Source organism: Gadus chalcogrammus, chromosome 4, assembly GCF_026213295.1.
Source record: "Gadus chalcogrammus isolate NIFS_2021 chromosome 4, NIFS_Gcha_1.0, whole genome shotgun sequence".
Taxonomy (NCBI): Eukaryota; Metazoa; Chordata; class Actinopteri; order Gadiformes; family Gadidae; genus Gadus; species Gadus chalcogrammus.
In genome coordinates this window covers 539,302-567,075 of record NC_079415.1, presented here as the reverse complement: position 1 = coordinate 567,075, position 27,774 = coordinate 539,302, and the positions used below count along the sequence as shown (strand labels likewise).

Sequence of the window (27,774 nt, the reverse complement as noted above, 5' to 3'; positions counted from 1 at the left end):
GCTCTGTGTTGTTGAGGGGGAGGAGGGGGAGGGGGAGGAGGAGGAGATCACGTCCATCGCTTATTGGGGACGCCGCGATGACTGGACTGAAAGCGTGTTTACACGCATCGCCGCGCGCAGACCGCAAACTTTGATCACGAGGACGCGTTCAGTCACGATTTGGCGTACACATAGGCACGCACACACACACACACACACACACACACACACACGGACTACGCTATAGTGGCCCGCCTAACATGCGGGGGAAAGTAACGGGGTTCGGCCGAACGGATTCGCGAAAACAACCGCAGAAGAACGCGTAGAATCCGAAGCGGTCTGAAGACCAACTTGTACGGAGACCTCCGGGCCTGAAGGTAAGAGGCTGTGGAGCTTGTGGAGGCGGACTGCGGGGCAGGGATGTGTGCTACTCCAGGGTAGCATACTACTGTTCCTCTAGAAGTAACTTAAATGCGTCAGCGGAGGATCCGAAAGGGATGCAGCGGCTGATCGACGCCGTGCAGCCCGTTAAGTGCTGCATCATGTATCGATACCGTTGGTATATAATAGCTGCATCATGTATCGTTCCGATGATTTGGAGGTGGTATGCTTCGAGGGAAACGTTGTGTCGATACTAGAGGATAGCATGTGAAGGCATACGGAGAGAAGCTACGGCCGAGGTGCAAAACAAGCATAAGTAGTTGCATAACTTTTATTTTTTTTCAGCTTCAGCATCTTGACTTGACGTACGACGCACAGATGAGCTCTTTTAAAACGACAACAACGGCGATCGATGGGGTGGTTATGGGGGGATATTCCATCATTGCTAGCAACTGATCGCCCGAATACCTTCTCCATAACCTTGTTGGTCGGTGTGTTCGCTGTACCCGTCCTATCTGCTGGGATTGGTAGGATGGGACTGAAGAGGTCACTTATTGGAGTGGATTTGGCGCTGGCACAGATAAATCACTTTAAACACTTAGGCGGTAACCGCTCAGTCAGCAGGGCTGTTAATATTCGGTACTACTAGAGTTAAGAGCCAGGGAAAGACCTTCATGTGTTCTCTGGACGTCAATGAGGAACATGAACCAGGACGCAATGCCTACACTGGTACACACATCTCCGTGTCCGCTATGTCTGCAATTCATGAGGATAGGGTTGGACAGTTTGTCATTTGGTTTGATTCTAGTTTTCTGTATTATGCAATCAAATGTGACTAATCTTCAGCTAGTTTAACCACCACCATTTTACAACTAAGACAGACACAGATCTGCTCACAACACTTGAGTGGCTGAACAACATAGACTCGTGTGTTGTGCTATTTCCCAACCCCAGCAGTGCCCTATAAACATAGTTTCCCGGTAACGGTACGGTTCCTCCGCCGTGCCGCTGCAAAGCCAGGTTTGTTGATGTATTCTAAGTAGGACAACACCGCTGTGCTTCGTCCTCCGGCTCAAATACAAAGATTAGATCTGTGCTAATTTGGTGTGAAATTAGTCAGCAGTTCTGCCTCCAGTCCAATATCCCACCACTAGCACCACCACCACCTCCTCCAACACGACTAACACCACCACCACCTCCACCCAGCATCTCCACCACCCTCTGCCCCCCCCCCCCCCCCTGCCAGGCCAGCTTAAGGCGCGGTCTTAAGGTTAAAGTTAAAGTAGGGTTAGGGTTAAAGTCTTATGATGTCCACCAAGCCTGATTAGCTCCAACCTATGAGAGCAGGTGGACGGGTTGATGTTGCCGCCGTCGGGTTCCTCTCTTCATATTATTAGCCCAGCGTGCAGTGATGGATAATAAACTAATCTGATTGGTTTGGGAGTGGAGACAAAGTTGATATGCTCAATGTGAGAGCAGTGTATTAAAACATATTTGTTTCCCACATATGGTTAAGTGGATTAGGGTTGAGTGGCTGGTTCGTCCACCACTATTTGTTCAACGGATCGACTGGGTATGTCTTGAGGAAGTCGTCCATATCAAGTTTGCCACCAAACTAAGGTCTGACTGGGCTGGATTTGTGTGTGTGTGTGTGTGTGTGTGTGTGTGTGTGTGTGTGTGTGTGTGTGTGTGTGTGTGTGTGTGTGTGTGTGTGTGTGTGTGTGTGTGTGTGTGTGTGTGTGTGTGTGTGTGTGTGTGTGTGTGTGTGTGTGTGTGTTTTAATTAGGTATAAAGTGATTTAACGACGCTGTTGTTGCGTCGTTAGTGCATGGTCTGCTTGGGTTCAGCTCTAACTTTTGATAGACCTTAAGCTAGCTCAGGCTGTGCAGCTTAATCAGAGCAGATCCTACATGTGGGCTAATCTGAGCTGAAGCACTCGGAGGAGGAGGGGGTCAGGCTGCAGGACCGCTGGGTGGTTCTGTAGATGAAGTCTGGAGGAAGTGAACACGGTCTGGGGGTCAGCCGGTCCACGGTCTCGTGCGGCTCTCTGAACAGGAGAATGTGTTGCACATTAATGGAATAAGTGATCAAGCTACGTCCGTCCGTCCGTCCGTCCGTCTATCCCCACCCCCCCCCCCCCCCCCCCCCACATCAATGCTCCGGTAGGCCGTAGCCACCTGGCGGCCAGGTTGGGGGGTTGGCCCAGGAAGACCTCTACCATCTCTGGGGATCCCCCCCGAACCTCCTAGACCCCCCCGCCCTGCCTCGACGGTATGACCGCTGGGGGGACGAGGGCTATGGCTGACCAGTGTACCCCCCAGCCCCCCTCCTGCCCCCAGGGGGAGGAGGTCCATGGCTGACCAGTGTACCCCCCAGCCCCCCTCCTGCCCCCAGGGGGAGGAGGTCCATGGCTGACCAGTGTACCCCCCAGCCCCCCTCCTGCCCCCAGGGGGAGGAGGTCCATGGCTGACCAGTGTACCCCCCAGCCCCCCCCTCCTGCCCCCAGGGGGACGAGGGCTATGGCTGACCAGTGTACCCCCCAGCCCCCCTCCTGCCCCCAGGGGGAGGGGCACAGAGGAAGTGACAAGGGAAGCGTGAGAGGGCTTCTTCATTGTCGACGATTGTTTTGCGCTCTTGCCCCCCCTGTCCCCCCCCCGTCCCGTCCCCCCCCGACCCAATCAACCCGGTCATCTGTGCACGGCGCACAACAAAAGCCGGAGCCGCGTTGCCACGGAAACGGATTGTTTGCAATCCACTCATGCTAGGGGTCGTCATGTGCGCAGTCCCCCTCCCCTCTCTCTCTCTGTGTGTGTGTGTGTGTGTGTGTGTGTGTGTGTGTGTGTGTGTGTGTGTGTGTGTGTGTGTGTGTGTGTGTGTGTGTGTGTGTGTGTGTGTGTGTGTGTGTGTGTGTGTGTGTCTCTCGTCTAGGAACACTTCTACAATCTTGCAAGGCCCTTTAAAGAGGTTGTCACTGATTACACGACCAGATGCCCAGGTGTCTGTGGCAGCCTACTACAACACGCACGCACGCACACGCACGCGCGCACACACACACACACACACACTCTTGAGAAATAATGACCGGCTCCAAATGGGGCATTTGAATTGATTAGTTCACAACAAGTGTTCCAATTTGTTTGAGGATTAGTTCCTTGTTGGGCCCTGATTTTAAAGACTGCTCAGAGGCCACCGAACACGGACCACCGTTAGCATCACAAAGAAGCTGAGTGTGAGAGATGAATCCCGGATTCCAACCTGATGTACAAAGCGAAAATAAGAGACAATCCTTGTTCTTCTGATCCCCTATGTGTTCTCTGATAGTCTCTACTGTTGTTTCTTTAGCAGTACGAGCCCAGACTTCTGCTTTGATTGTTCTCCGCTTGTCGGGTCAGGATAGATATCGCTCGGCTATGGCTTTATATTTATTGCAATGTCTTTGATACGCACTGGAATATGTTTTGATTGCTGTGAATGCAGAAGGCCGTTTGTATTCTACATTGAGGGTCTGGCAGTATGTTGAACTTCACAGTGTATCAGCCTGCCTAGTTTTCCATTCAGTATGATGAAGGAATACTTTGATACATGTTTTGAATAGGTTGCTAGGTTCCATACCATTTTGCAGTAAATTATTATTTAATTGTGTGACGAAGGACTCCATACTCACACGCTGGCCCTCTCCCTTCGTGGGTCAGTGTTGATGACACAGTGATTAGCTGATTAATTGATATAAATAGCAGTAGTAGTCGGTCTATTAGGTTTAGATGCAAGAAATCGACTAAACAATTCCAGCTTCAAGGAGCTTCAGGAATGCTAACATTTTGTCGAGATTTAGATCCTGATGAAGGGAACGGCGAGCCGTATGCTGGCTACTCCCAGGCTGAGCCAGCATACAGCTCGCCAGTGCTGGACGTTGGCCACTATTGATGACATCATCTGGAAGAGTTGCTACGGACATCGTCCCTTATTGCTGACTCCTCCTCACAGACCTGCTTTGATCGCGTTTGGCGGGCAGCCGCGGTCTTCACGGACGCCGTCCTTTAGACACACGGCGGCCATGATGGGTGACTTTAGGGTGAGATGGACTCAATGGAACCACAGAAAGAGCAGAGAACATGGAGCCAGAGCTGTGCGGCAGCAGATGGAGGAGGCTGGCGTTCTGTAAGGTGGGCTCCGGGCTGCTCGCCGTTTCAAAGTCAAGGAACCGAGCCAAGCCCGTCGTCCACCGGGGCCCGGGAGGGAAGACATCCACTCCCCCACTCCGTATATCGGGGCGGCAGGCATCTGAATATTAACCATCTGCTGCCGCGCTTCCACCACAAATATATGCGCTGTTAGATCCATCCGGAGCCTGCTGCTGGCAGAACCACTGGAGAGACGTTCCCTCCAGTGAGTTCTCTCCATCTACAGTGTGGAGCGTTGCATAAGACCCCTTCTGAGTTCTTCCGAGGATAAACTTGGTCGAGGCGTGTGTTATTGTTGACAGACCTGAGGGAGCCGTGTCCGAAGACACTGGCATCATTCCTGGAAAAGGAAAAGCCCTTTTTCCGAAACAGTGATGCACAGAGACACCCAGACCTTCTTGTCTTATGATAAGGCTCGGACTCCTACAACAACAGGGGGCAGATTATTTATATGAAGCAGACAGCGACAGTTTCCAAGATGGTTCTTGTGAATGAAAGATATCGGTGAAGCACTTTTCTCTACGTTTTTAATGCGGTCCACTTTTCTAGACTATCAGGAACAACCAACACTAGGATCTGAAATGACCCCAAGATGTGATTATAATCTTCTTTCTAATACATAACTCATTGTTTCACTGGTAATGCTTTTCCATTGGCAGAAGGACTTTTATATTTTTGGTTTTCTAGTTCTGTTGTTAAGTCACTCCAATGAACCGCCTGGTGAAACTCATTGTGTTATAAATAATAATTGTCCCCCGAATCGTTCAGATTTGATGATCTATTGGTTGTTTAATTTGACGTGGAGGCAAGCTTTGTCTATGTTTCCATTATCTGTGCCATCTGTGTGTGTGTGTGTGTGTGTGTGTGTGTGTGTGTGTGTGTGTGTGTGTGTGTGTGTGTGTGTGTGTGTGTGTGTGTGTGTGTGTGTGTGTGTGTGTGTGTGTGTGTGTGTGTGTGTGTGAGAGAACTGGCACTGGTACCCAAACCTATGTGCAAAGTTCTGAATTGCCGTCACTCACTAAACAGGTCATCACCACGTATTTAACACAACCTTGACTATTAATGTATTTTGATGTACTACTATCACATCTCATTCAGCAGTTATGCAGCTATGTGTTTATACAATACCACACACTTTATATAATGTATAATATGTATCTGAGGAGGCACTTGGTTTAAGAACCACGGGTAGAAGCTTTTCTAAAGACTTTGAGCTCGCTATTTGTAGTGATAACTTGGCTTGAATGTCCTTCATCAGAAACCACTTGTAGCAGCAGATTTTCCTGCGTAGCGAACCTTGCACATAGATCCAGAGCTGTTGACCTCACATCTACTGTAACTCGCCACAGATGTTGAATAACCTCATTAATAAGGAATTCTTACTGCCAGTGAGTTTCAAATCTGGGCTGCGTTTTGTTTTTTCAGGGGATCCTCCCAAACTATTTGGCAAAAACCACAGTGCAGTAAACCGCAATGTGGCCGTTCATGTAATCCAGCAATTACTCAATTAGACTTTATTTATGGTTGGTCTTCATCACAGACATTCCCAATCCCACCCAGCTCCATATGGGTGGGGGCGCTGGTCTTGTCTGTCGGTCTGTGGTCAGGCATGATGTCATCGCCCTTGGAGGACCAGTTTTCCGCTACATACTTCATCCAATCGGACCCTCGTGTTCTGTTGTTTACCGCCACAGCGGTCTGGAGCCCCGCCCCCCTGTACCCTTCACAGACCAGCAAACGAATGATTGTTACCAAAAAGAAACACCCTCTTGTTGCAATGCATTCTGGGTCCTCCTTTGGTCTCCTTGTTCTTTTTAACCTCCACACTCCCACTTCGATTTCTTCCTTTCTTCTTGGCCCCATGTCCTCCACCCCTCCTCCACCCCTCCTCCACCCCTCCTCCACCCCTCCTCCTCCACCCCTCCTCCTCCACCCCTCCTCCACCCCTCCTCCACCCCTCCTCCTCCACCCCTCCTCCTCCACCCCTCCTCCTCCACCCTCCTCCACCCCTCCTCCTCCACCCTCCTCCACCCCTCCTCCACCCCTCCTCCACCCCTCCTCCTCCTCCTCCACCCTCCTCCACCCCTCCTCCACCACCCCTCCTCCACCCCTCCTCCACCCCCTTCCCCTCCCTCCTCCCCCACCCCCTCCTCCACCCCTCCTCCTCCACCCCCCCTCCTCCACCCCCCCTCCTCCACCCCTCCTCCACCCCTCCTCCACCCCTCCTCCTCCACCCCTCCTCCACCCCTCCTCCACCCCTCCTCCACCCCCTTCCCCTCCCTCCTCCACCCCTCCTCCTCATCCTCCCTTAACGCCGCTGCAGTCCAGAGGACGAGAGGAGGCGGGGCTTAAAGCGGCGGTTTCTGCGTTAGTGTGACCGGTTCGGTTCGTCACTCCAGCCTGTCTTCAATAATCATCGTTTTCAGTCTCAGCGTCAGAACTCGGTTGATACTAAACTTCCTGTCTCTCAACCAATCATCATCCAGCGCTGCTCAAACGTCTGGGAGACGCGTCAACCAATCACTGCGGGGTGAGAGCCGGTCTCGGTGCCCGGGGGTGAACGCTCTGACTCATCACGTACCGCCTCGTCTCTTTGGTCTGAACTCTGCCCTCCTCGTCCCCCCTGCTGCGGCCCCCCTGCTGCGGCCCCCCTGTTCCCCCCGCCCGGCGGCTCTGGGACGGGGGCCCTCGTTCCCTGGGCCTGGGAGTCCCACACCGGGGGCGGTACGACCGACCGGCTACCAATCAGCAGCAGCCCCCCGACCCCAGACCCCCCAGGACCCAGGCTGCACCCTGACCAGCCCAGGGCCTGTGGTGGTGGGGGGGGGGGCGCTGTAGCCCAACAGGGCCTTGTTCCAGGTGGGGGGGCTGTAGCCCAACAGGGCCTTGTTCCAGGTGGGGGGCGCTGTAGCCCAACAGGGCCTTGTTCCAGGTGGGGGGGGGGGCGCTGTAGCCCAACAGGGCCTTGTTCCAGGTGAGGGGGGGGGGGGGGGGCTGTAGCCCAACAGGGCCTTGTTCCAGGTGGGGGGGGGGGGGGCTGTAGCCCAACAGGGCCTTGTTCCAGGGGGGGGGGGGGGCGGGCGCTGTAGCCCAACAGGGCCTTGTTCCAGGTGGGGGGGGGGGGGGGATGACGGCTGCAGGAGTTTAATTCTGGCCGCCATAAAGATTGAGAAGGTCCAGTTGGTTAAGAGTAGCCCCGGGCAGATTGGAAAGCAAAGGGGGGTGTGTGTGTGTGTGTGTGTGTGTGTGTGTGTGTGTGTGTGTGTGTGTGTGTGTGTGCGTGTGCGTGTGCGTGTGCGTGTGCGTGTGCGTGTGCGTGCGTGCGTGCGTGCGTGCGTGCGTGCGTGCGCGCGCGCGTGCGTGCGCGCGCGCGGACAGAGCAGTGACCAGCTGGGTTCAAAGCCGTTAGCATTAAAGCCTTTTTGTTCTATCCCCCTTCCTTCCTTCCTTCCTTCTTTCCTTCCCTCCCTGGTCGGTGTGTTCCCTGTTCCCTCTCCCTGCTGCACTGCCTCTCTGCTGCCGTCGTCTGGCTCCAGCTCCGTAATGGCTGCCAGCTCCGCCGCCGCACGGATGCTAGTGTCAGCATCTTTGAGATGACTCTCATCCAGCACGAGAGGAGACACACACACGGCGGTGGTGGTGCCGTTGTCATTGCCCATCGTGGTCTTTGCCCACGAAAAATAAAAAAGGTTTTTTTTATTTTTTACGCAAACTATAATTACGTTTTGTGCCAGCACCTCTTCATTCTATACAAGGATGAGCGAATTTTCTCGTTTTTTAATGAACACAACCTACCTATCATTCGCTGCCGCTGGAAAAAATAGAATAAAAAAATAAAATAAATTGTACCTACCCATGACCTCAACTGACAACCAACAGCAACCAAACTTTTTTTTTTTTTTAGGCCTAGACTGTCCTGCATCACGTCGGCATTGCAGATGAAACATTACTGTACTCGTACCGGTCGTTAACCGTCCCTCTGTCTCGTTATGGATTCTCAGTCCCTGTCTGTTCTTCTTTGGTGTTTTGACCATGAAGATCTGATTCTCATTGTTCAGATGATTCTTGCAGATAAGCTTAACAATAACAATCTGACCAAGGCTGAGCATTCATTACCAATAAACCCAGGCTAAGCCAGCAGGGTGATGGGTTCAGTTATTCCTGAGTCATCTGCAGCAGTGCTGAGAGTTCAGTGAAAATCTCCGGGGAAATTCCTGATCTTGTAAAAAAAATTCACAAACAATGATTCATGAATTTGGTGTATATTGCGGTCGTGTTACTTTCAATCTGATTAGTCTCACATTATAAATGATTATATGACATTCTCTGCACTTCGGCCGGGTTTTTATTTTTAGAAACGTGATCCTGCAGCACTTTGGAACGTATTGATTCAATAACCTCACTGTCAATTAAAGCTTCATGACTCGATGTGAGTACAGAGGTATACCCTGTAGCAGTCATAGATACACACAGCCCTCTGAAACCATCCGCATGCCCTGAGAATTCCTTTAGTCTCTCTCTCTCTCTCTCTCTCTCTCTCTCTCTCTCTCTCTCTCTCTCTCTCTCTCTCTCTCTCTCTCTCTCTCTCTCTCTCTCTCTCTCTCTCTCTCTCTCTCTCTCTCTCTCTCTCTCTCTCTCTCTCTCTCTCTCTCTCTCTCTCTCTCTCTCTCTCTCTCTCTCTGGTGAATTCTCTCCATCTACAGAGTGTGGAGTGTTGCATAAGACCCGTTCTGAGTTCTTCCGAGGATAAACTTGGTCGAGGCGTGTGTTATTGTTGACAGACCTGAAGGAGCCGTGTCCGAAGACACTGGCATCATTCCTGGAAAAGGAAAAGCCCTTTTTCCGAAACACTGATGCACAGAGACGCCCAGACCTTCTTGTCTTATGATAAGGCTCGGACTCCTACAACAACAGGGGGCAGATTATTTATATGAAGCACACAGCGACAGTTTCCAAGATGGTTCTTGTGAATGAAAGATATCGGTGAAGCACTTTTCTCTACGTTTTTAATGCGTTCCACACATCAGGAACAACCACACTAGGTTCTGAAATGACCCCACGATGTGATTATAATCTTCTTTCTAATACATAACTCATTGTTTCACTGGTAATGCTTTTCCATTGGCAGAAGGATATATGGATATATTATATTATTGTTTTATTGTTTATATATTGTATTTTTCTTTTTACCGTCTCTCTGTCTCTCTCTCTGTCTCTCTCTCTCTCTCTCTCTCTCTCTCTCTCTCTCTCTCTCTCTCTCTCTCTCTCTCTCTCTCTCTCTCTCTCTCTCTCTCTCTCTCTCTCTCTCTCTCTCTCTCTCTCTCTCTCTCTCTCTCTCTCTCTCTTTTCCCCCCCCAGTAGGATGGCAGTCTCTCGCCCGGCCTCGCCCTGAGGGCATGTGGGCGAGTGGATCATCGCGTCCGTCATGGAGCTGAAGGTGTGGGTGGACGGTGTGCAGCGGATCGTCTGCGGCGTCACCGAGTTCACCACCTGCCAGGAAGTGGTCATCGCGCTGGCGCAGGCCATCGGTACGTCAACAACAACAACAACAACATATGTTAGTCAGCTGTGCCCTATACCATGAAGCTCGCTGAACATACCCAGGCTTTCTTGGGAAAACCTGGCTCGACAGAGCCGCAACTCGCAATCAGAGTTAAATGGTACCACGAAGCTCACTTTAGATTCAATTCGTTGAACCAGGTTTTCCGCTTTAGGTTCAGTGCGCGTTCACGTGAAAGGGGCGTTTTTTGCGTCATTTTTCTCACCTTTACGATAAGGAAGAAATTCAAGACTGACGCGCTACCTCCACTCCAGCACACTGTCACAGAGACACAATGCGCAACAGTAATCATTGTCTACATAAGGTCCAAAAGGACGATCAAATAACGAACACCCTCTGATGAGAATCTGTATCTCTCATGAAGAACCCCAATTTCGTTGTTTGCACAATGACAATAAAGTCTGAAATCTGAATATCGTCAGACAATGCCAAGGGATCGGTTCTGTCCCGTAAAACCCTCTGTCTCCGGAGAGACGCCTGTACGAGAAGTGCGCCGGGGTCCACGGGAACACCCAAAAATGGTGACGCCATTGTCAGAGGAGGGGCTAGGAACCTGCGCACGCCGATTTAAGTAGCCGATCTCCGGCTAGACTAAGCCGAAAAACTGCTCCCGACCAGGTTTGGTTGCGAGCATAAGTCACCATGGTGATACAGCGACGCTAAAAGAGATCGACTTTCGTGGTACAACTAACCCAGGCTTGGAGCTCAACATACCTCGCTAACCCTCTAAGCGAGCTTCGTGGTACAGGGCCCTGGGGGTTGGAGCGGTTGGGCAGTGTTTCTCTTTTAGCCTTTCCTTATATTCACACCCACGCACGCACGTACGTAACACACACTAACCCATTTTCATACCCCCACCAACAAGGGTGTGGGATTAAAAGGACGATGTGGTGGGTGTAGAATGTCTCCTCGCGGTCGCCATGGTTTCAGCGATGTGCGGTGTGGTCCAGCAGAGACCGCTGACCGGGCCGTGATCGATTGCCCTGATGTGGGCGGAGACGGGTCGGTCCAGGGGAGACGTTTTGATTCACACGGGAGACTTTTGTAGAACAATGAAATAAAGTGATAAGGTCCGGTTTAGAGTTTGCTTTATCAAGCACAACATAAAGACTGTGATTCTGTTCTGTTGTCACCGGCTCGTTCACGACACACACGGGACTCTGAGACGAGAGGAAAACAAACGACAACAAAAGGATACATATAATAACATTTATTATGGGATGCTTTTCGGTTAAACTGGAAGACTGGGCGCTTCAAGGAATGAGGGAGAAATAACTAATTAACCAAAGTGAGTGTAAATAATTACTAAAGTGAGGCCTGTGTGTGTGTGTGTGTGTGTGTGTGTGTGTGTGTGTGTGTGTGTGTGTGTGTGTGTGTGTGTGTGTGTGTGTGTGTGTGTGTGTGTGTGTGTGTGTGTGTGTGTGTGTGTGTGTGTGTGTGTGTGTCGCTGTCTGCCTTTCCCTCATTCATAAGCACAAAGATAAAAGCCTTTTAATTTAAATCAATTTAACAGCTGACCCACATCACTCGATCGTCTTTACCCCTTTGAACAATACCAATAAATATATTAATTAACTGCTACTGAGCCAAATAAATTGTGAGTTGAACCCTCTCAAACATTAAGAAATGCAAAAGCAGGCTGAATTTCTCTTCATATTTATAGAGCGAAATACAATCCTATTGTAAAAGCTGAATATAATAACAATAATTAACTTAGCAGAATTCTCGAACTGATTTATGGATACAAAATAACACAAGTGAGCAAGAATGTTCGGTTTATCATCGCCATAAAATAACCTACAAATGTAAATATCAATTCTCCTTTTAAAAGAAAAAGCACGCAACTATCTGCCATTACTGAAGACTGTAAGACTGTAAGAACATGACCGGCATGATAAACAAAGACGTTGGCCCCCTCCATGGTTTCTACAGGGAACTCACAAGTCTAGTAGACCTAGTCGCCTAGCGGCCATCTTGTTGGGTTGGGGGGGGGGGGGGGGGGAGACCATGACGACCAGAGCGTAAAGCCTTCCGAAGGCCACCTGGGTGGGGAGATGGGATGAAGAACTACAAAAGAAAGCATTGAGTAGTCGCGCTCTCCAATGATTCTAGAAGGTGTACCCCACCCAACTCACCAGTATGCCCACTACGTGAATAAGGTGTGTGTGTGTGTGTGTGTGTGTGTGTGTGTGTGTGTGTGTGTGTGTGTGTGTGTGTGTGTGTGTGTGTGTGTGTGTGTGTGTGTGTGTGTGTGTGTGTGTGTGTGTGTGTGTGTGTGTGTGTTGCGCTGCTGACAGTGTAGCAGGAGTTACGACCCAGTCCCATTGTGTAGCGGGCCACTTTGAGGTGAATGGCTGTTTGCTTGGGCTCTCCGTGATGAATATGCTGCTTTTATGAGGTGGGGGGGGGCTTTTTGTTGTGAAGGGTCGGGGGGGAGGGGCCTTGGGAAGGAGGAGAGATCGGCCTTATCTATAAATGTACACTGGCGTGTGTTTCTGAAACACACACAGCCACGGTTGCCCACATGTTGACGCACTAGGTTCTGAAATACATCGCCCTGTGGTATCGATTACATGGTGGGGTGACCGTACCCCAGTAGGTTTCACTAAACACATTACTGTGCTTCTTTTGTCCAGTGCCTCATCAAGTCCCTTAACCCCAGCCATTGTTTAGGGTCACTGTGCTCCGGTTTAGATGGAGCTTCTCTGTTTCCTCCGTTGCCCCTTCAGTGCTGACACCAGCGTGGGCGGCGGTAATGCAGGGACGCTGTGTGAAGGGATGAATCACGGCGGACGCTGGCCAGAAAATCCCTTTTGCTATCGATGCAGCTGCTAGTGCAACTGCCGGTTGCTGCGGCTATGCTATTCTTATCGGCATTGCAGTTGCTTTTGCTAATATAAAAAGGCTAATGCTTTGCTAGCATCTGCTATGTGGTTGGACACTATACAATTATTCTCTCTCTCTCTCTCTCGCTCTCCCTCTCCCTCTCCCCCTCCCTCCCCCCCCAGGCCGTACGGGCAGGTACACCCTCATAGAGCGATGGCGGGAGTCAGAGCGCCACCTGTCTCCCCACGAGAGCCCGGTGGCGTCGCTGAACACCTGGGGGCAGTACGCCAGCGACGTGCAGCTGGTGCTGCAGCGCACGGGCCCCTCCCTCAGCGAGCGGCCCGGCTCCGAGGGCCCCGCCCGCCTCCCGGAGCGCGGCCTCTACCGCCAGAGCCTCCCGCCGCTGGCCAAGCTCCGCCCCTCGCCCGCCGACCGCTCCCTCCGGCGCCGCGAGCCCAAACGCAAGTCGCTGACCTTCAGCGGGGGGGCGCGCGGGCTCAGGGACATCTTCGGGAAGAGCCGCGACGCAGAGGGTAGGTTACAACTAGCTAACTATGTTACTGGTTAGCACTGTCACTGGTAGTTTACTATACACTGAGGGTAGGTTACGACTAGCTAACTATGTTACTGGTTAGCACTGTCACTGGTAGTTTACTATACACTGAGGGTAGGTTACAACTAGCTAACTATGTTACTGGTTGTCACTGGTAGTTTACTATACACTGAGGGTAGGTTACAACTAGCTAACTATGTTACTGGTTACCACTGTGTCACTGGTAGTTTACTATACACTGAGCGTAGGTTACGACTAGCTAACTATGTTACTGGTTACCACTGTGTCACTGGTAGTTTACTATACACTAAGGGTAGGTTACGACTAGCTAACTATGTTACTGGTTACCACTGTCACTGGTAGTTTACTATACACTGAGGGTAGGTTACGACTAGCTAACTATGTTACTGGTTACCACTGTCACTGGTAGTTTACTATGCACTGAGGGTAGGTTACGACTAGCTAACTATGTTACTGGTTAACACTGCCACTGGTAGTTTACTATACACTGAGCGTAGGTTACGACTAGCTAACTATGTTACTGGTTAGCACTGTTCACTGGTAGTTTACTATACACTGAGGGTAGGTTACGACTAGCTAACTATGTTACTGGTAACACTAGCCAGTAACGGTAACACTAGCTAACTATGTTACTGGTTACCACTGTCACTGGTAGTTTACTATACACTGAGGGTAGGTTACAACTAGCTAACTATGTTACTGGTTAGCACTGTCACTGGTAGTTTACTATACACTGAGGGTAGGTTACGACTAGCTAACTATGTTACTGGTTAGCACTGTTCACTGGTAGTTTACTATACACTGAGGGTAGGTTACGACTAGCTAACTATGTTACTGGTAACACTAGCCAGTAACAGTAACACTAGCTAACTATGTTACTGGTTACCACTGTCACTGGTAGTTTACTATACGCTGAGGGTAGGTTACGACTAGCTAACTATGTTACTGGTTAGCACTGTTCACTGGTAGTTTACTATATACTGAGGGTAGGTTACGACTAGCTAACTATGTTACTGGTTAGCACTGTCACTGGTAGTTTACTATACGCTGAGGGTAGGTTACGACTAGCTAACTATGTTACTGGTTAGCACTGTTCACTGGTAGTTTACTATATACTGAGGGTAGGTTACGACTAGCTAACTATGTTACTGGTTAGCAGTAGCACTGTGTCACTGGTAGTTTACTATACACTGAGGGTAGGTTACAACTAGCTAACTATGTTACTGGTTGTCACTGGTAGTTTACTATACACTGAGGGTAGGTTACGACTAGCTAACTATGTTACTGGTTAGCACTGTTCACTGGTAGTTTACTATACACAGAGGGTAGGTTACAACAAGCTAACTATGTTACTGGTTACCACTGTGTCACTGGTAGTTTACTATACACTGAGGGTAGGTTACGACTAGCTAACTATGTTACTGGTAACACTAGCCAGTAACAGTAACACTAGCTAACTATGTTACTGGTTACCACTGTCACTGGTAGTTTACTATACGCTGAGGGTAGGTTACGACTAGCTAACTATGTTACTGGTTAGCACTGTTCACTGGTAGTTTACTATATACTGAGGGTAGGTTACGACTAGCTAACTATGTTACTGGTTAGCACTGTCACTGGTAGTTTACTATACGCTGAGGGTAGGTTACGACTAGCTAACTATGTTACTGGTTAGCACTGTTCACTGGTAGTTTACTATATACTGAGGGTAGGTTACGACTAGCTAACTATGTTACTGGTTAGCAGTAGCACTGTGTCACTGGTAGTTTACTATACACTGAGGGTAGGTTACAACTAGCTAACTATGTTACTGGTTGTCACTGGTAGTTTACTATACACTGAGGGTAGGTTACGACTAGCTAACTATGTTACTGGTTAGCACTGTTCACTGGTAGTTTACTATACACAGAGGGTAGGTTACAACAAGCTAACTATGTTACTGGTTACCACTGTGTCACTGGTAGTTTACTATACACTGAGGGTAGGTTACAACTATCTAACTATGTTACTGGTTACCACTGTCACTGGTAGTTTAATATACACTGGTAGCTAACTATATCACTGGTGGATTATATATCACTGGTAGATAACTATCACTGGTAGTTTACTTTACTCTGGTAGTTAACTATTTCACGGGTAGATAACTATATCACTGGTAGATAACTATATCACTGGTAGATAACTATCACTGGTAGTTTACTATACTCTGGTAGATAACTTTATCACTGGTAGTTTACTATACTCTGGTAGATAACTTTATCACTGGTAGTTTTCTATATCACTGGTAGATATCAATGGTAGTTTACTATACACCGGTAGATAGCTTTATCACTGGTAGATAAGTATCACTGGTAGTTTACTATATCACTGGTAGATAACGATATCACTGGTAGATAACTATATAACTGGTAGTTTACTATATCACTGGTAGTTTAATATACCACTGGTAGATAACTATATCACTGGTAGATAGCTTTATCACTGGTAGATAACTATCACTGGTAGTTTACTATATCACTGGTAGTTTACTATACCACTGGTAGATAACTATATCACTGGTAGATAACTATATAACTGGTAGTTTACTATACCACTGGTAGATAACTATATCACTGGTAGATAATTATATCACTGGTAGATAACTGTATCACTTGTAGATAACTTTATCACTGGTAGTTTACTATATCACTGGTAGATATTTTTATCAATGGTAGATAACTATATCACTGGGAGATAACTATAGCTTACTATATTACTGGTGTCTTATAATATCACTGGTGTCTCACTGGTGTCTCACTCTCACTGGTGTCTCACTCTCACTGGTGTCTCACTCTCACTGGTGTCTCACTCTCACTGGTGTCTCCCTCTCACTGGTGTCTCACTCTCACTGGTGTCTCACTCTCACTGGTGTCTCCCTCTCACTGGTGTCTCACTCTCACTGGTGTCTCCCTCTCACTGGTGTCTCACTCTCACTGGTGTCTCCCTCTCACTGGTGTCTCACTCTCACTGGTGTCTCCCTCTCACTGGTGTCTCACTCTCACTGGTGTCTCACTCTCACTGGTGTCTCACTCTATCACTGGTGTCTCACTCTATCACTGGTGTCTCACTCTCACTGGTGTCTCACTCTCACTGGTGTCTCACTCTCACTGGTGTCTCCCTCTCACTGGTGTCTCCCTCTCACTGGTGTCTCACTCTCACTGGTGTCTCACTCTCACTGGTGTCTCACTCTATCACTGGTGTCTCACTCTCACTGGTGTCTCACTCTATCACTGGTGTCTCACTCTCACTGGTGTCTCACTCTATCACTGGTGTCTCACTCTCACTGGTGTCTCACTCTCACTGGTGTCTCACTCTCACTGGTGTCTCACTCTCACTGGTGTCTCACTCTATCACCTGCTGCCATTGGTGACACTAACTTCTCCTCCGTCTCTTCCCTCCCCCTCCGATCATAAATCCATCCCCGTCCCGTTTATGTCTCCTCCCACACACTCATCCACCTATCTGTCCATCCATCTCTTAATCCATTTAACATGACACACACACACACACACACACACACACACACACACACACACACACACACACACACACACACACACACACACACACACACACACACACACACACACACACACACACGCCTATCCCTATCCACACACCACCTCACACACGCACACACACACCACCTCGCACACACACACGCATCCACATACACACCCACACATACACCACCTTACATATGCACACAAACACCTACACACATACACCTACACACACATTAACACACTCATACCTACACGCACACGCACACACACAACCCCATCCCCTCATGTCCCCCCCCCCCCCCCCCCCCCCAGGTAAGCACAGCCAGCAGCAGCAGCAGCGCGGGGGGGTCCACCTCAGCCTGACCCGGGTCCAGTACGTGGGGGGCGGGGGCTACGGCTCGCTGCCCCCCAGCCCGGCCAGGGAGCTGGACCGGCTGGTGCAGCTGCAGCGGGACAAGCTGCAGGCGCTGGACGGCCGGCTGGGGGTCTGCGACGCAGAGCTCCGCGACTGGGAGGAGGCCGCCGGCCAGCCCAACCAGGTGGGAGGAGGAGCGTGGACCTGACCCGGCCCGAGCCCCACGGGACCCCACGGGACCCCGACGGGCCGGACCGGGTTCGGACAAATATTTAGGAATGATGCTGGGGTTGGGGTCGGCTCGGTCACATCGGCGCGATAAGGCGTCAGAGTTGGCGTTGGCGTTGGCGTTGGCGTTGGCGCTGCTTTAGAGTTAAGGGTTATTTCACTTTGCTGGGGACACTCGTGTTGATTTGAATTTCATACCCGTCCTACAGAACCTCAGAACCTCTGGTGTCATTTTGTGGAATTTATCGTTATTGTGGTCCTTTTTGTGTCAACTTTAAATTGGTTATGATTCTGCGCAACAGCGAGCAGCGAGCACAAGAGTGCTCGCAGCTAACGCGCGCCTGTTGACGAATGCCTCGCAGTTGTTTAATAAAGGCGTGCGTTCACACACACAAACGTAAAAGTGTCTTAGAATGTGATAAAATTGGCTTTAACTGTGTCGGGCTCGGGTCGGGAAAAAATGAAAAAACTTTATTGGTATTTGAACTCGAGCGAAGACACCACTGCTGCTTCTGTTTTATTTAAATGGTTAGAAGGCGATGAGGAGTGAAGGTCTCCCCCCGCTCCCCCTGCAGGCGCTGGGGTTCGAGGAGGAGCTGCTGCTCCTGCAGCAGCAGCTGCAGCGGAGCGACGCCGAGGCGGAGGAGGAGGAGTTCTGGCTCAACGAGCTGCACATCGAGCAGGAGAGCGAGCGGCAGCTCCGCCTGCAGCTGGGCGAGCTGCAGAGCCGCGTGCACGAGGTCACCGGCCGGCTGCTGGAGTACCTGGCCCGCGTGCAGGTGACCTCTGACCTCTGACCTCTGGGAGAGGGGGGTGTTGTGGGTCTGGAATGGTTTCCCCTGCTTCTCCCCCCCCACTAGTACACTACTCATTCTCTTTCTCTTTACTGCTGTCTCTGTCTCTGTCTCTCTGTCTGTCTCTGTCTCTGTCTCTGTCTCTCTGTCTGTCTCTGTCTCTGTCTCTGTCTCTGTCTCTGTCTCTGTCTCATTCTCGCTCGTTCTCTCTCTCGCTCTCGTTCTCTCTCTCTTGTTCTCTCTCGTTTTCTCTATCATTCTCTCTCTCCCTCTCTCGTTCACGCTCTCGCGCTCGTTCTCGCTCTCTTGCTCTCTCTCGTTCTCTCATTCTCGCTCTTGTTCACTCTCTCGCTCTCTCTATCTCTCTCTTGTTCTCTCTCGCTCCCCTTCTCGCTCTCTCTCGCTCTCTCTCTGAATCCATGGGGCATTTTATTGCTTGCCTTCTAAAAGTGGCAATCTTATTATTGTGCGTTCTCCCTCGGAGGAGAGCTTCATTAATTTGATTCTTCGCTCCCCCTCTTTTATGTAGACCATGGAGGCGGGGCTCGAGCAGACGAGACTGCAGCAGGAGGCGGAGCTTAACCAGCAGGCCAATGAGGAAGAGGTAGGTACACCCTTCACATGATTGGTCGTCAGGGGCGTCCGTCGTGTAAACCTGCCCCGGCAGAGGCCGTCGTGCTCAGCAGCAGACTGCGTTGACGTTAGTATCGCTGCGGGGGGATTCATCTGTAGCATGCGGCTATAGAAGGTAGTTCAAGGCTTCTTAGTATTGGGGCGCCGCGGGCTGACCCCTGAGGGCTGAGGGGAGACCCCTGAGGGCCGAGGGCAGACCCCTGAGGGCTGAGGGGAGACCCCTGAGGGCTGAGGGCAGACCCCTGAGGGCTGAGGGGAGACCCCTGAGGGCCGCGGGCAGACCCCTGAGGGCCGAGGGGAGACCCCTGAGGGCCGAGGGGAGACCCCTGAGGGCCGCGGGCAGACCCCTGAGGGCCGCGGGCAGACCCCTGAGGGCCGAGGGGAGACCCCTGAGGGCCGAGGGGAGACCCCTGAGGGCTGAGGGCTGACCCCTGAGGGCTGAGGGCAGACCCCTGAGGGCTGAGGGCTGACCCCTGAGGGCTGAGGGCAGACCCCTGAGGGCTGAGGGCAGACCCCTGAGGGCTGAGGGGTTGTGTTCTAATCCCGTTCAGCTCTGAGCTGGTCCACAGCCGGACTGGTCTCCTCAGGCTGGGAGTGCTGGTGGTGAGGCAGTGGGTCCTCCGTCGCTGTCCGGCCTCTCTTTAGCTTCGTGGGTCCACGCTTGAAATAATCATCATAATTGATCAAATAAAATATATATAAAGCCTACATAATTATAAACCTTTATTTGATCATTACGGCCCTATTGTCTTTAGCTAGAGATCCGAGGAGCAGGCTAAATGGGATTTCGTTGTTTAATATCGTCCGTAATGCTTGCTAATAAAGTTTTGACTCCATACCCTAATAGTACAACCTTATGAAAGAACACCACCACTCCGCCTGGGTCACCTCCAAACTGGTTCCCGAGGCCAGTGATTCATTGGCTGTTACCGTAGCGATGCTGGCCAACTCGGTGCTCAGTCGTAATATGATTCACAAATCATTCATTAGCTAAGCTCCATGGGCGTGTGTGTTTTGTGTTATTGTGTTCAATGGTGTTTCTTAGCTTTGTTCCGTGTGGCTGTTTTCCCAGTCATTAAAAGGGTAATAAGGGCTTTATATATCCCTGTATGTACTACAGGACAGGAGCCATTCGATCTAGATTACAAAATAAACCTGCGAAGAGTTAATTGGGTGCTTTATGCCATCGTAGTGCAGGTATGGGATATTCATACGGCATCAGTGTGTAATGAACGTGCGGTTTGCAGAGTTAGTAATACGGGATTAGCGTTTGGTTCTAACACCAATGGGCTGTAAGTCATGGTACTAACGAGGTGTGTGGGCGGAGTCATGGTACTAATGAGGTGTATGGGCGGAGTCATGGTACTAGCGAGGTGTGGTGGGCGGAGTCATGGTACTAACGAGGTGTGGTGGGAGGAGTTATGGTACTAACCAGTGTGTGGGCGGGGTCATGGTACTAACGAGGTGTGTGGGCGGAGTCATGGTACCAACGAGGTGTGTGGGCGGAGTCATGGTACTAACGAGGTGTGGTGGGCGGGGTCATGGTACTAACGAGGTGTGTGGGCGGGGTCATGGTACTAACGAGGTGTGGTGGGAGGAGTCATGGTACTAACGAGGTGTGGTGGGAGGAGTCATGGTACTAACTAGGTGTGGTGGGCGGAGTCATGGTACTAACCCGCTGTGATTGGTCCAGGTGCAGGCCCAGCTGTGCCGGGTGTTGTGGGCGGAGTCATGGTACTAACCCGCTGTGATTGATCCAGGTGCAGGCCCAGCTGTGCCGGGTGCGGGCGGAGCTGGAGCAGCAGAGCCAGCAGAGCTCCCGTCTGGAGAACAGCTGTCGGGCGCTGGAGCGCTCGCTGGGCCAGTCGTCCAAGAGGCTGCAGGTCAGCTCCCGAACCGCTCAGTGGCGTTATGGATTTTGATTGATTGATTGATCTTTTAATGTCTACACAGGCAGGCTGGTGGAATCTGTTTTCAGTACAGCTCCTTGGTACAGGTTCAAACATTACAATAAACATTAAACATATAACATAGATATACATTACAGACACATTACATCATACATAAGGGCCGTGCTTAATCCTCAGCGTTCAGAGGTCAGAATGTTAATCGCAGTAGGAATGAAACTGGTTTTGAAGCGGGTAGTTTTGGAGGTAATTGACCTGTAGCGCCCCCCGAGGGCAGTAGCTGGAAGGCAGAGTGTGCAGGGTGTGTGGGGTCACAGATGATCTTGCGGGCTCCGCGTTGAGCCTGTTGTTGTTCTTATGTCGTGATCCGCTCGCTGCTGTGTAGCGTGTCGTGTGTGGCGCCACAGCGGCCTGGCCGCAGGGGGCGTGGCCTCGAACCGGCAGGGCAGGGGGCGTGGCCTCGAACCGGCAGGGCAGGGGGCGTGGCCTCGAACCGGCAGGGCAGGGCGGTCTTACAACCTCTGTGAACATCATAGATGGGCATGTCCACCTAGATGACGGACAGATGAGCAACGTTTGCTCCAGTCCACTGGGTGGGCTGGTAGACTGATCTATCCAGCACAGATCTAGGTGGACACGCCCACTTGTGATGTCAGAAGAGGCAGATTTTCTAAACTGCCTGTAGCGGCCAATCATCCTCAAACCATGTGGTATAATATGTCCCCTTTAAAGGGGAACCCCGTGTTCGGCGACTCTATTGGACGATGATGTCATCGGTCCTGGGTTTGAGTTCTAACAGTAGAACCGTGACGTCCTCTTCTCGGGTTTCCCTCGCGCTGAAGGTGTGGCCGACCAGGATTCTCTTACAGCACACGTTTGAAACAGCACTCTCTTGGAGAAAGACGTTTCCCTTTAAGGGAAGATCTTCTCCTTGGCATTTGACTTCCTTCCAAACGAGTACAAAACAACAAATCAAAGCTATTCCTAGTGACATCGCGTTACGTGTTTCTTAAAAGCTAAAATATTCTGGTGAATGGTAAAAGTGATGGTAATATGTTAAAAGGGGGAATGTTTTTACAGGAGGAGGAGAAAGTACTCTAACGGGGGGAGTGTTTTAAGAGGGAGGAGGAGTAATGTTTTTACAGGGGGAGGAAGTGAGATCCCAGGAGGAGTGAGGAGGGATATTTAAGTAGAAAAATGAGTATTTCAGGAGGAGCAGGAGGTGGAGTGGTTTCACAGGAGGAGGACAGGGAGGAGTAAGACAGCATTCTTGGTCTGATTAGGAGTGGGGGCCGGGGTAGGGAGTTGCGTAAGCAGCGAGGGGATTAAGTGATCTGCATGAAGGCCTGGTTCCTCTTGCTCTGTCCTGACCACAGACATCAGGGGGTTCTAAGGAGGTTAATGCCTCCAGAGCTCCGCCGACGAGGCTGAGCCCAGGGGTACACCTCACATAGAGATCTTTATGTCGGCCGAACCTCAATGTCCACCGGAGCAGAATCCGAGAAGACCGGCGTGTCGAAACACAGCGTCGGAAGGGAATGAACGCTTCTGCATTTTGTGGCTTTAGGAAAAGAGACGCTGTATCCTGTGAATTGCATTATGCAGTATTATGATTCATGCACAGTATGTGCACGGTGTGACCATTGAGGGACCCTGGGTAGGGGGTTCTCTGTGTGTTTTGATTTTGTCATTGGTGGAGACTCAAAGGGGGCGTCGACTACCTCTCAAAACGGCCACTAGACAATTTACACAAGGCTTAGTGTTGATCATATAATATAAATTAAACCCATATAATCAGTTGTGTTCTTATGGGCTGGGTTCTGAGAGTTCCTGGGTTCTGATTGGTTCTGAGCGGTCCTGTGTTCTGATTGGTTCTGAGGGTTCCCGGGTTCTCCTGGGTTCTGATTGGTTTTGAGCAGTCCTGGGTTCTCATTGGTTCTGAGCGGTCCTGGGTTCTGATTGGTTCTGAGCGGTCCTGGGTTCTCCTGGGTTTTGATTGGTTCTGAGCGTTCCCGTGGGTCTGGTTTCTGCAGGACCAGGACCAGGAGCTGGAGCAGCTCACCAAGGAGCTGCGTCAGGTCAACCTGCAGCAGTTCATCCAGCAGACGGGCACCAAGGTCACCGTGCTGCCGGCCGAGCCCGGGGACGAGGACCGCGGTACGCACGCACGCACGCACTCAGTCAAACTCAGTCGTACACACACACAGTCGCAATCACACAGTCGCACTATCGTACACACATACACACTGTCGTACACACACACATTCACACAGTCGTACACACACAGTCGTACGCACATACATCACACTGTCGTACATTCACACAAATTCACATGCAAAGTCGCGCACAGACACACGCATACACATACACGCTTGCATAGAGGCGCGCGCATACCCACACACATATATACACACATGAAGCTGCTAATAGTTTACATTTCATTCTTTAAGGAGGAATGGTCAGAGACACAGTGCTGCTGTCGTTTTGGTTTAATCATAAAAGTGGCAACACATCGCCACCTGGTGGGTAAACAGAGAACAAACGTTTCGTTTTTTTCAAAAATCCCTCCACTATTTAAAAACTGTCTTTTGAAATAACTTAAGGTATCATTTAATTTTTGGGGGTACTTGCAACTTGTTATTCGAACAGTTTATCCACTCAAAGCCTCGGACAGGTTTGTGACTGCATGAGTGGTTTCTGCGGCTGACCGTCCGCCCCTCTGTCGCCCCCTAGAGGCGGAGCCCGGCTCCCTGAGGCGGCTCGGCTCGGCCCGCCTGCTGCCCAGCGACCTCCGCGACCTCCAGGGCCCCGCCTCCTCCAGCCTCAACCCCGAGGGCATCTACGTCTGAGCCGCCCCCTCGGCCCTGCCCCCCCACAGGGCTCCAGGGGCCCCGGGGGGGGGGGGGGGGGGGGCAGGAGCAGCTTCCACCCCCCTACGAAGGGAAGGTTGACGCCCCGCCATGACCCGGAGGGGGGCTCTTCAATACTGCTGCCGGGGGCTCTGGAGCGAGACGCCGGAGGGGTTCCAGTGCCTGAGGCCGGGCGGAGGCTCGGACTACGTCCTAAACCCAGAAGACGAAATCAGTGAAACGTTCTGTTTTTATTTAGATTAACCTTCACACATCCCAGCTCTGCGACAGCTCTGCAGAATAACAACGAGGATAACGCAAACTCCTCCGGGCCTCAACCTCTCTCAGCGTCAGCCCCAAACAACGCGCAACCCCCTGATGTGCAGGGGGTCCCCTACAATGTCTCAAAACAAAAGGCTGCTTTTGATCTGCGACCCCCAACACGGACTGGACTGCTGTGACGGACCACCCTGGGGGGGGGTGAGGGGGGGTTGGTCCATACTGAAGGAGACGAAGGGAAGTGTTGAGATTATTGATGGGGTGGGAAAGTTGTGTCATGTTGCCACACACACACACACACACACACACACACACACACACACACACACACACACACACACACACACACACACACACTCTTTAATGAAATAATAGCCATATATGATTGCCTTACTCTGGTTGAGGGTATTTCTGTCCCATGTAAACCAGAGGTCAGTTTAATCTTGATTTTATCTTCTAACAGATGGTCGCCTAAAGCTATGGTTCCTTGAATAGATTTTTCTATTCAATTTGCCATTCAGCTATTAGTCATTGATGAAATCGTTGCCAATAGTTGGTCATCAATAGTCAGAGCTACAGATGTCCAGTAAATCATTGAATAATTACTACTTATTTTTTCAGACTATGGGGATTGGTTTCATGTTTACAAATATGCAGCGAGCGTTCATAACTAATCTCTTCTGCTTGTTTAAACCTAACCTAAACCCTCTCCTACGAGTATGCTAAAATGAACTGCTAGAAGCTATAAACTAATTTCACGAGGCATAATTCAGTATTAACCTTTTTTAAGATTGTGCATTATTTTTGAATAAGTGAATGAGATCCTCCCAGTCCATGTAATGAATTAACCGCTTTCACACTAACTTTTCATGAGATTATTTCAGTTATCGTATTGCCTACAACGTCCTAGTTTCACCACTAGATGGCGGCAAGGTCAACATTATTTATGGAGGCTAACCGCTAACCGTCGTCCTTCTTCTGCCTCAACTGTGTCGCATCACTCGTTTCATTATTTAACACAATCGATATTGTTTTGTACAGATACTAACATACAAGCACTTTAACTCTTCAATGAACCGTTTTAAGAAATGTCCCTCACACACATTCACTACTATTTTGTTCTTAAAACGGTGCCAGAGTTTATCATCCTTTGCCCTAATCTATCCTCTTTTTAATGAAGAAGCTGTGCTCTGTTCTGTTTATTAATAATTTCTCTACAACTGAAGATGTCTCATACGAACCAAAGCCGATGATGTGTCAAATATATAGTAGCATTAACATGAATGTAATGTTTTCTTAGGAATGCAGGATATACACACGCTAGTCTGTAGTACTGTAGCAGACCTATTCAGCACGCTTTAGGGTTTGTTTTAGCCTTTATAAGACGGATGGAAGGACGAGGCGGTCATGGAAGACATCATTTCGCCTGTGTTTAAATTGATAGTCTTTGTGACTGAGCAGATTTTGTACCCGCTTCAACACCGTGGGGTTAAAAACAAACTATACGGTCGAGTTGTTTTCCCCAAGGTGTCTTTGAAATGCTAATCTCTCAACAAGGGGCGAAGAGAAGATACTTGCTGTTGCATTCTGGGATTACAACAACACCACCATTCTTAAGGAGGAGAGGCAGGGGGGCGTGAACAAATAGAGAACGAGTTCCCGCCAAACAGAGACTTCTCCACCGCCTGCTCTCACCCCTCGAACAGGATTTGAATAACAATGGCATGCCTTACGGATCGAACTGAACTGTAAATACTAGCGTCTACACATCACCGCTTTCTATCAAATATCTTTTTTGTTTGTTTTGGTTTTGTTTATAAGAAAATCGTTGGGCCGTCGGTGAGGTTGAAATTGAAAGCTGTGGGCCGACGCGATCGTTTTTGTGTGCGTGTGTCGTAGCCTACACGGCGGTTGTTTTAGAAGGACCTAAAGGGCTGATAATGGTTCCACGTCGACGCAACGCAAGGGGCTTTACGGACCCTTTACGTCTTGCGGACCCTCCTTGCGTTCAACGCAAGGGCCTGACGTGCGCCTCACAAAAATCATAACCTTGCGTCGAGGCGACGCAGCAGCAAGGGCTGTGATTGGTCTGCTAACTAAAACCTGACGCAGAACCAAGACAGGTTCACGACTGCGTTGAAGCGTCTGCGTGGTCCTTGCGTTGCGTCGACGTGGAACCTACACAAAGACGAGCAGCAGGATGCGGCTGTAATGGTCGAGGTCCGGTCGGGCTACAGTCGGCTCTATTGTAGTAACGTTAATTATGCATTAACTGTTGCCAAGATGTCCACAATGCAGTGAAACCTTTTTTCGTTTTGGTAAACATTGAAACAATGGCTCAAGGTGACGAATATCAGGTTAAAATATCAATCAGTTATTATATAAAGCTTTGAGCTGTGCTGTGATAAAATGTTACAGTTACAAATGATGACGATGCCATTGTGACTCGGATATATTTTTTAAACTTGGAAGTTCTGCTGAAGTTAAAGCAGATCTGTCCCCACTTTTTGATTTAAGTAATTCAACCAAACGTCAAAAAACAATATAAAATTGTATAGGCTATAGGCCTACTGTAGCATAGACAGAATTAGTTTTAGCAATGACGTACGATTTCTGCATTAACTCATACACCTGTTTGAGATGTTATCAGGTTAATATTAATAACCTAATTTTAATATCATTTGACGGACTGTATACTGTAAACTTGTCAAGTTCACACATCTTGGCCAGCATTAATAACTCCATTGCATCATGAAGAATCTGTGACATGACTTATATTTATAATGTTTATTTTTATCCTGTAATGTACATACCATGATTGTAGTTGAGAGCAGAATGAAGTAGGCCTCTCTTTCTCCATGAACTACAACAGTCAGTGTAATATAACTAAATAAAAGTTCTGTCAATTGCATTTTATAAAACATAAAAAAATAAAATAAGAACAAAGATGACAAACTTAAAGAATATGCATTTGTTGATTTGCGTTCTTATCCTGTTATTTGGTTCTGTAGTCGTTTTCCAGTCGTGGAGGTAACAGAATGGTGGAAGGGACTGCAGACGACATTCAGTTAACTGGAAGCACCATTTTTGGTTGCTTCCAGTTGGCAGGAGGTAAGTTTTGACGTATGTGTTATAATCGGCATTAGTAAGTATATTTAGTTGGTTTCTGTTGACTTCTTCAGTTAAGCCAAAGCCCCTTAATACTAGCCCGTTGAGGCGGTTTCACACGATGCTGTGGGTTATCTGTAATCACACAAACCAAGGAAGTACATTATTCATTTTCCTTGGTTTAATTTAAACCAGGCTTCGTTGAGAAATCGCCCGCGAAATAAATGTGGGTCTGAGTCTCCTCGGACGGCTTTGATTCCCTGTCATCACCACCGGTTTCACCGGTTTCCTATCGGGGCTCGCAATCGAACAAGAGAACCCAAACAACGTCACACTTCAAGAACAGATTGAAGGTAAACTGCAATACACTCGATAGAAGGTCCTTTAGAAGGTGAAATGGCCGGAAAAGCTGACTCCCAAACTTTAGATCCTGGCCGGCCGGTGATGAGACCGACGTCACTTGTCATACTTACTTTACGACAATTGGTTGAGTATAAATTAGAGGCTTAACGAAAGTTTGTAAAGTTTTTTTTTTCCCTTCTTTTTATAGCCCAGACTGTTATACGAGAAACCAG

General features: G+C 49.7%; 1 protein-coding gene across 3 annotated transcripts; it reads left to right on the top strand.

The window, feature by feature from the left end:
• rassf8b (Ras association domain family member 8b) lies at positions 1-27,500 on the top strand. 3 transcript variants are annotated; one of them, XM_056589109.1, is made up of 9 exons: positions 1-356; positions 9,903-10,069; positions 13,110-13,460; positions 17,359-17,585; positions 18,205-18,408; positions 18,953-19,027; positions 20,817-20,939; positions 22,997-23,120; positions 23,697-27,500. In XM_056589109.1, the coding sequence occupies exons 2-9, from the start codon at positions 9,967-9,969 to the stop codon at positions 23,810-23,812; spliced, it is 1,323 nt and encodes a 440-aa protein (XP_056445084.1). In that variant the 5' UTR covers positions 1-356; positions 9,903-9,966; the 3' UTR covers positions 23,813-27,500. The 3 variants fall into 3 exon arrangements, with proteins under 3 accessions (XP_056445084.1, XP_056445083.1, XP_056445085.1); XM_056589108.1 differs by having other exon boundaries at positions 9,900-10,069; XM_056589110.1 differs by lacking the exon at positions 1-356 and adding an exon at positions 8,139-8,230 and having other exon boundaries at positions 9,900-10,069.
• The last annotated feature ends 274 nt before the right edge of the window (positions 27,501-27,774 follow it).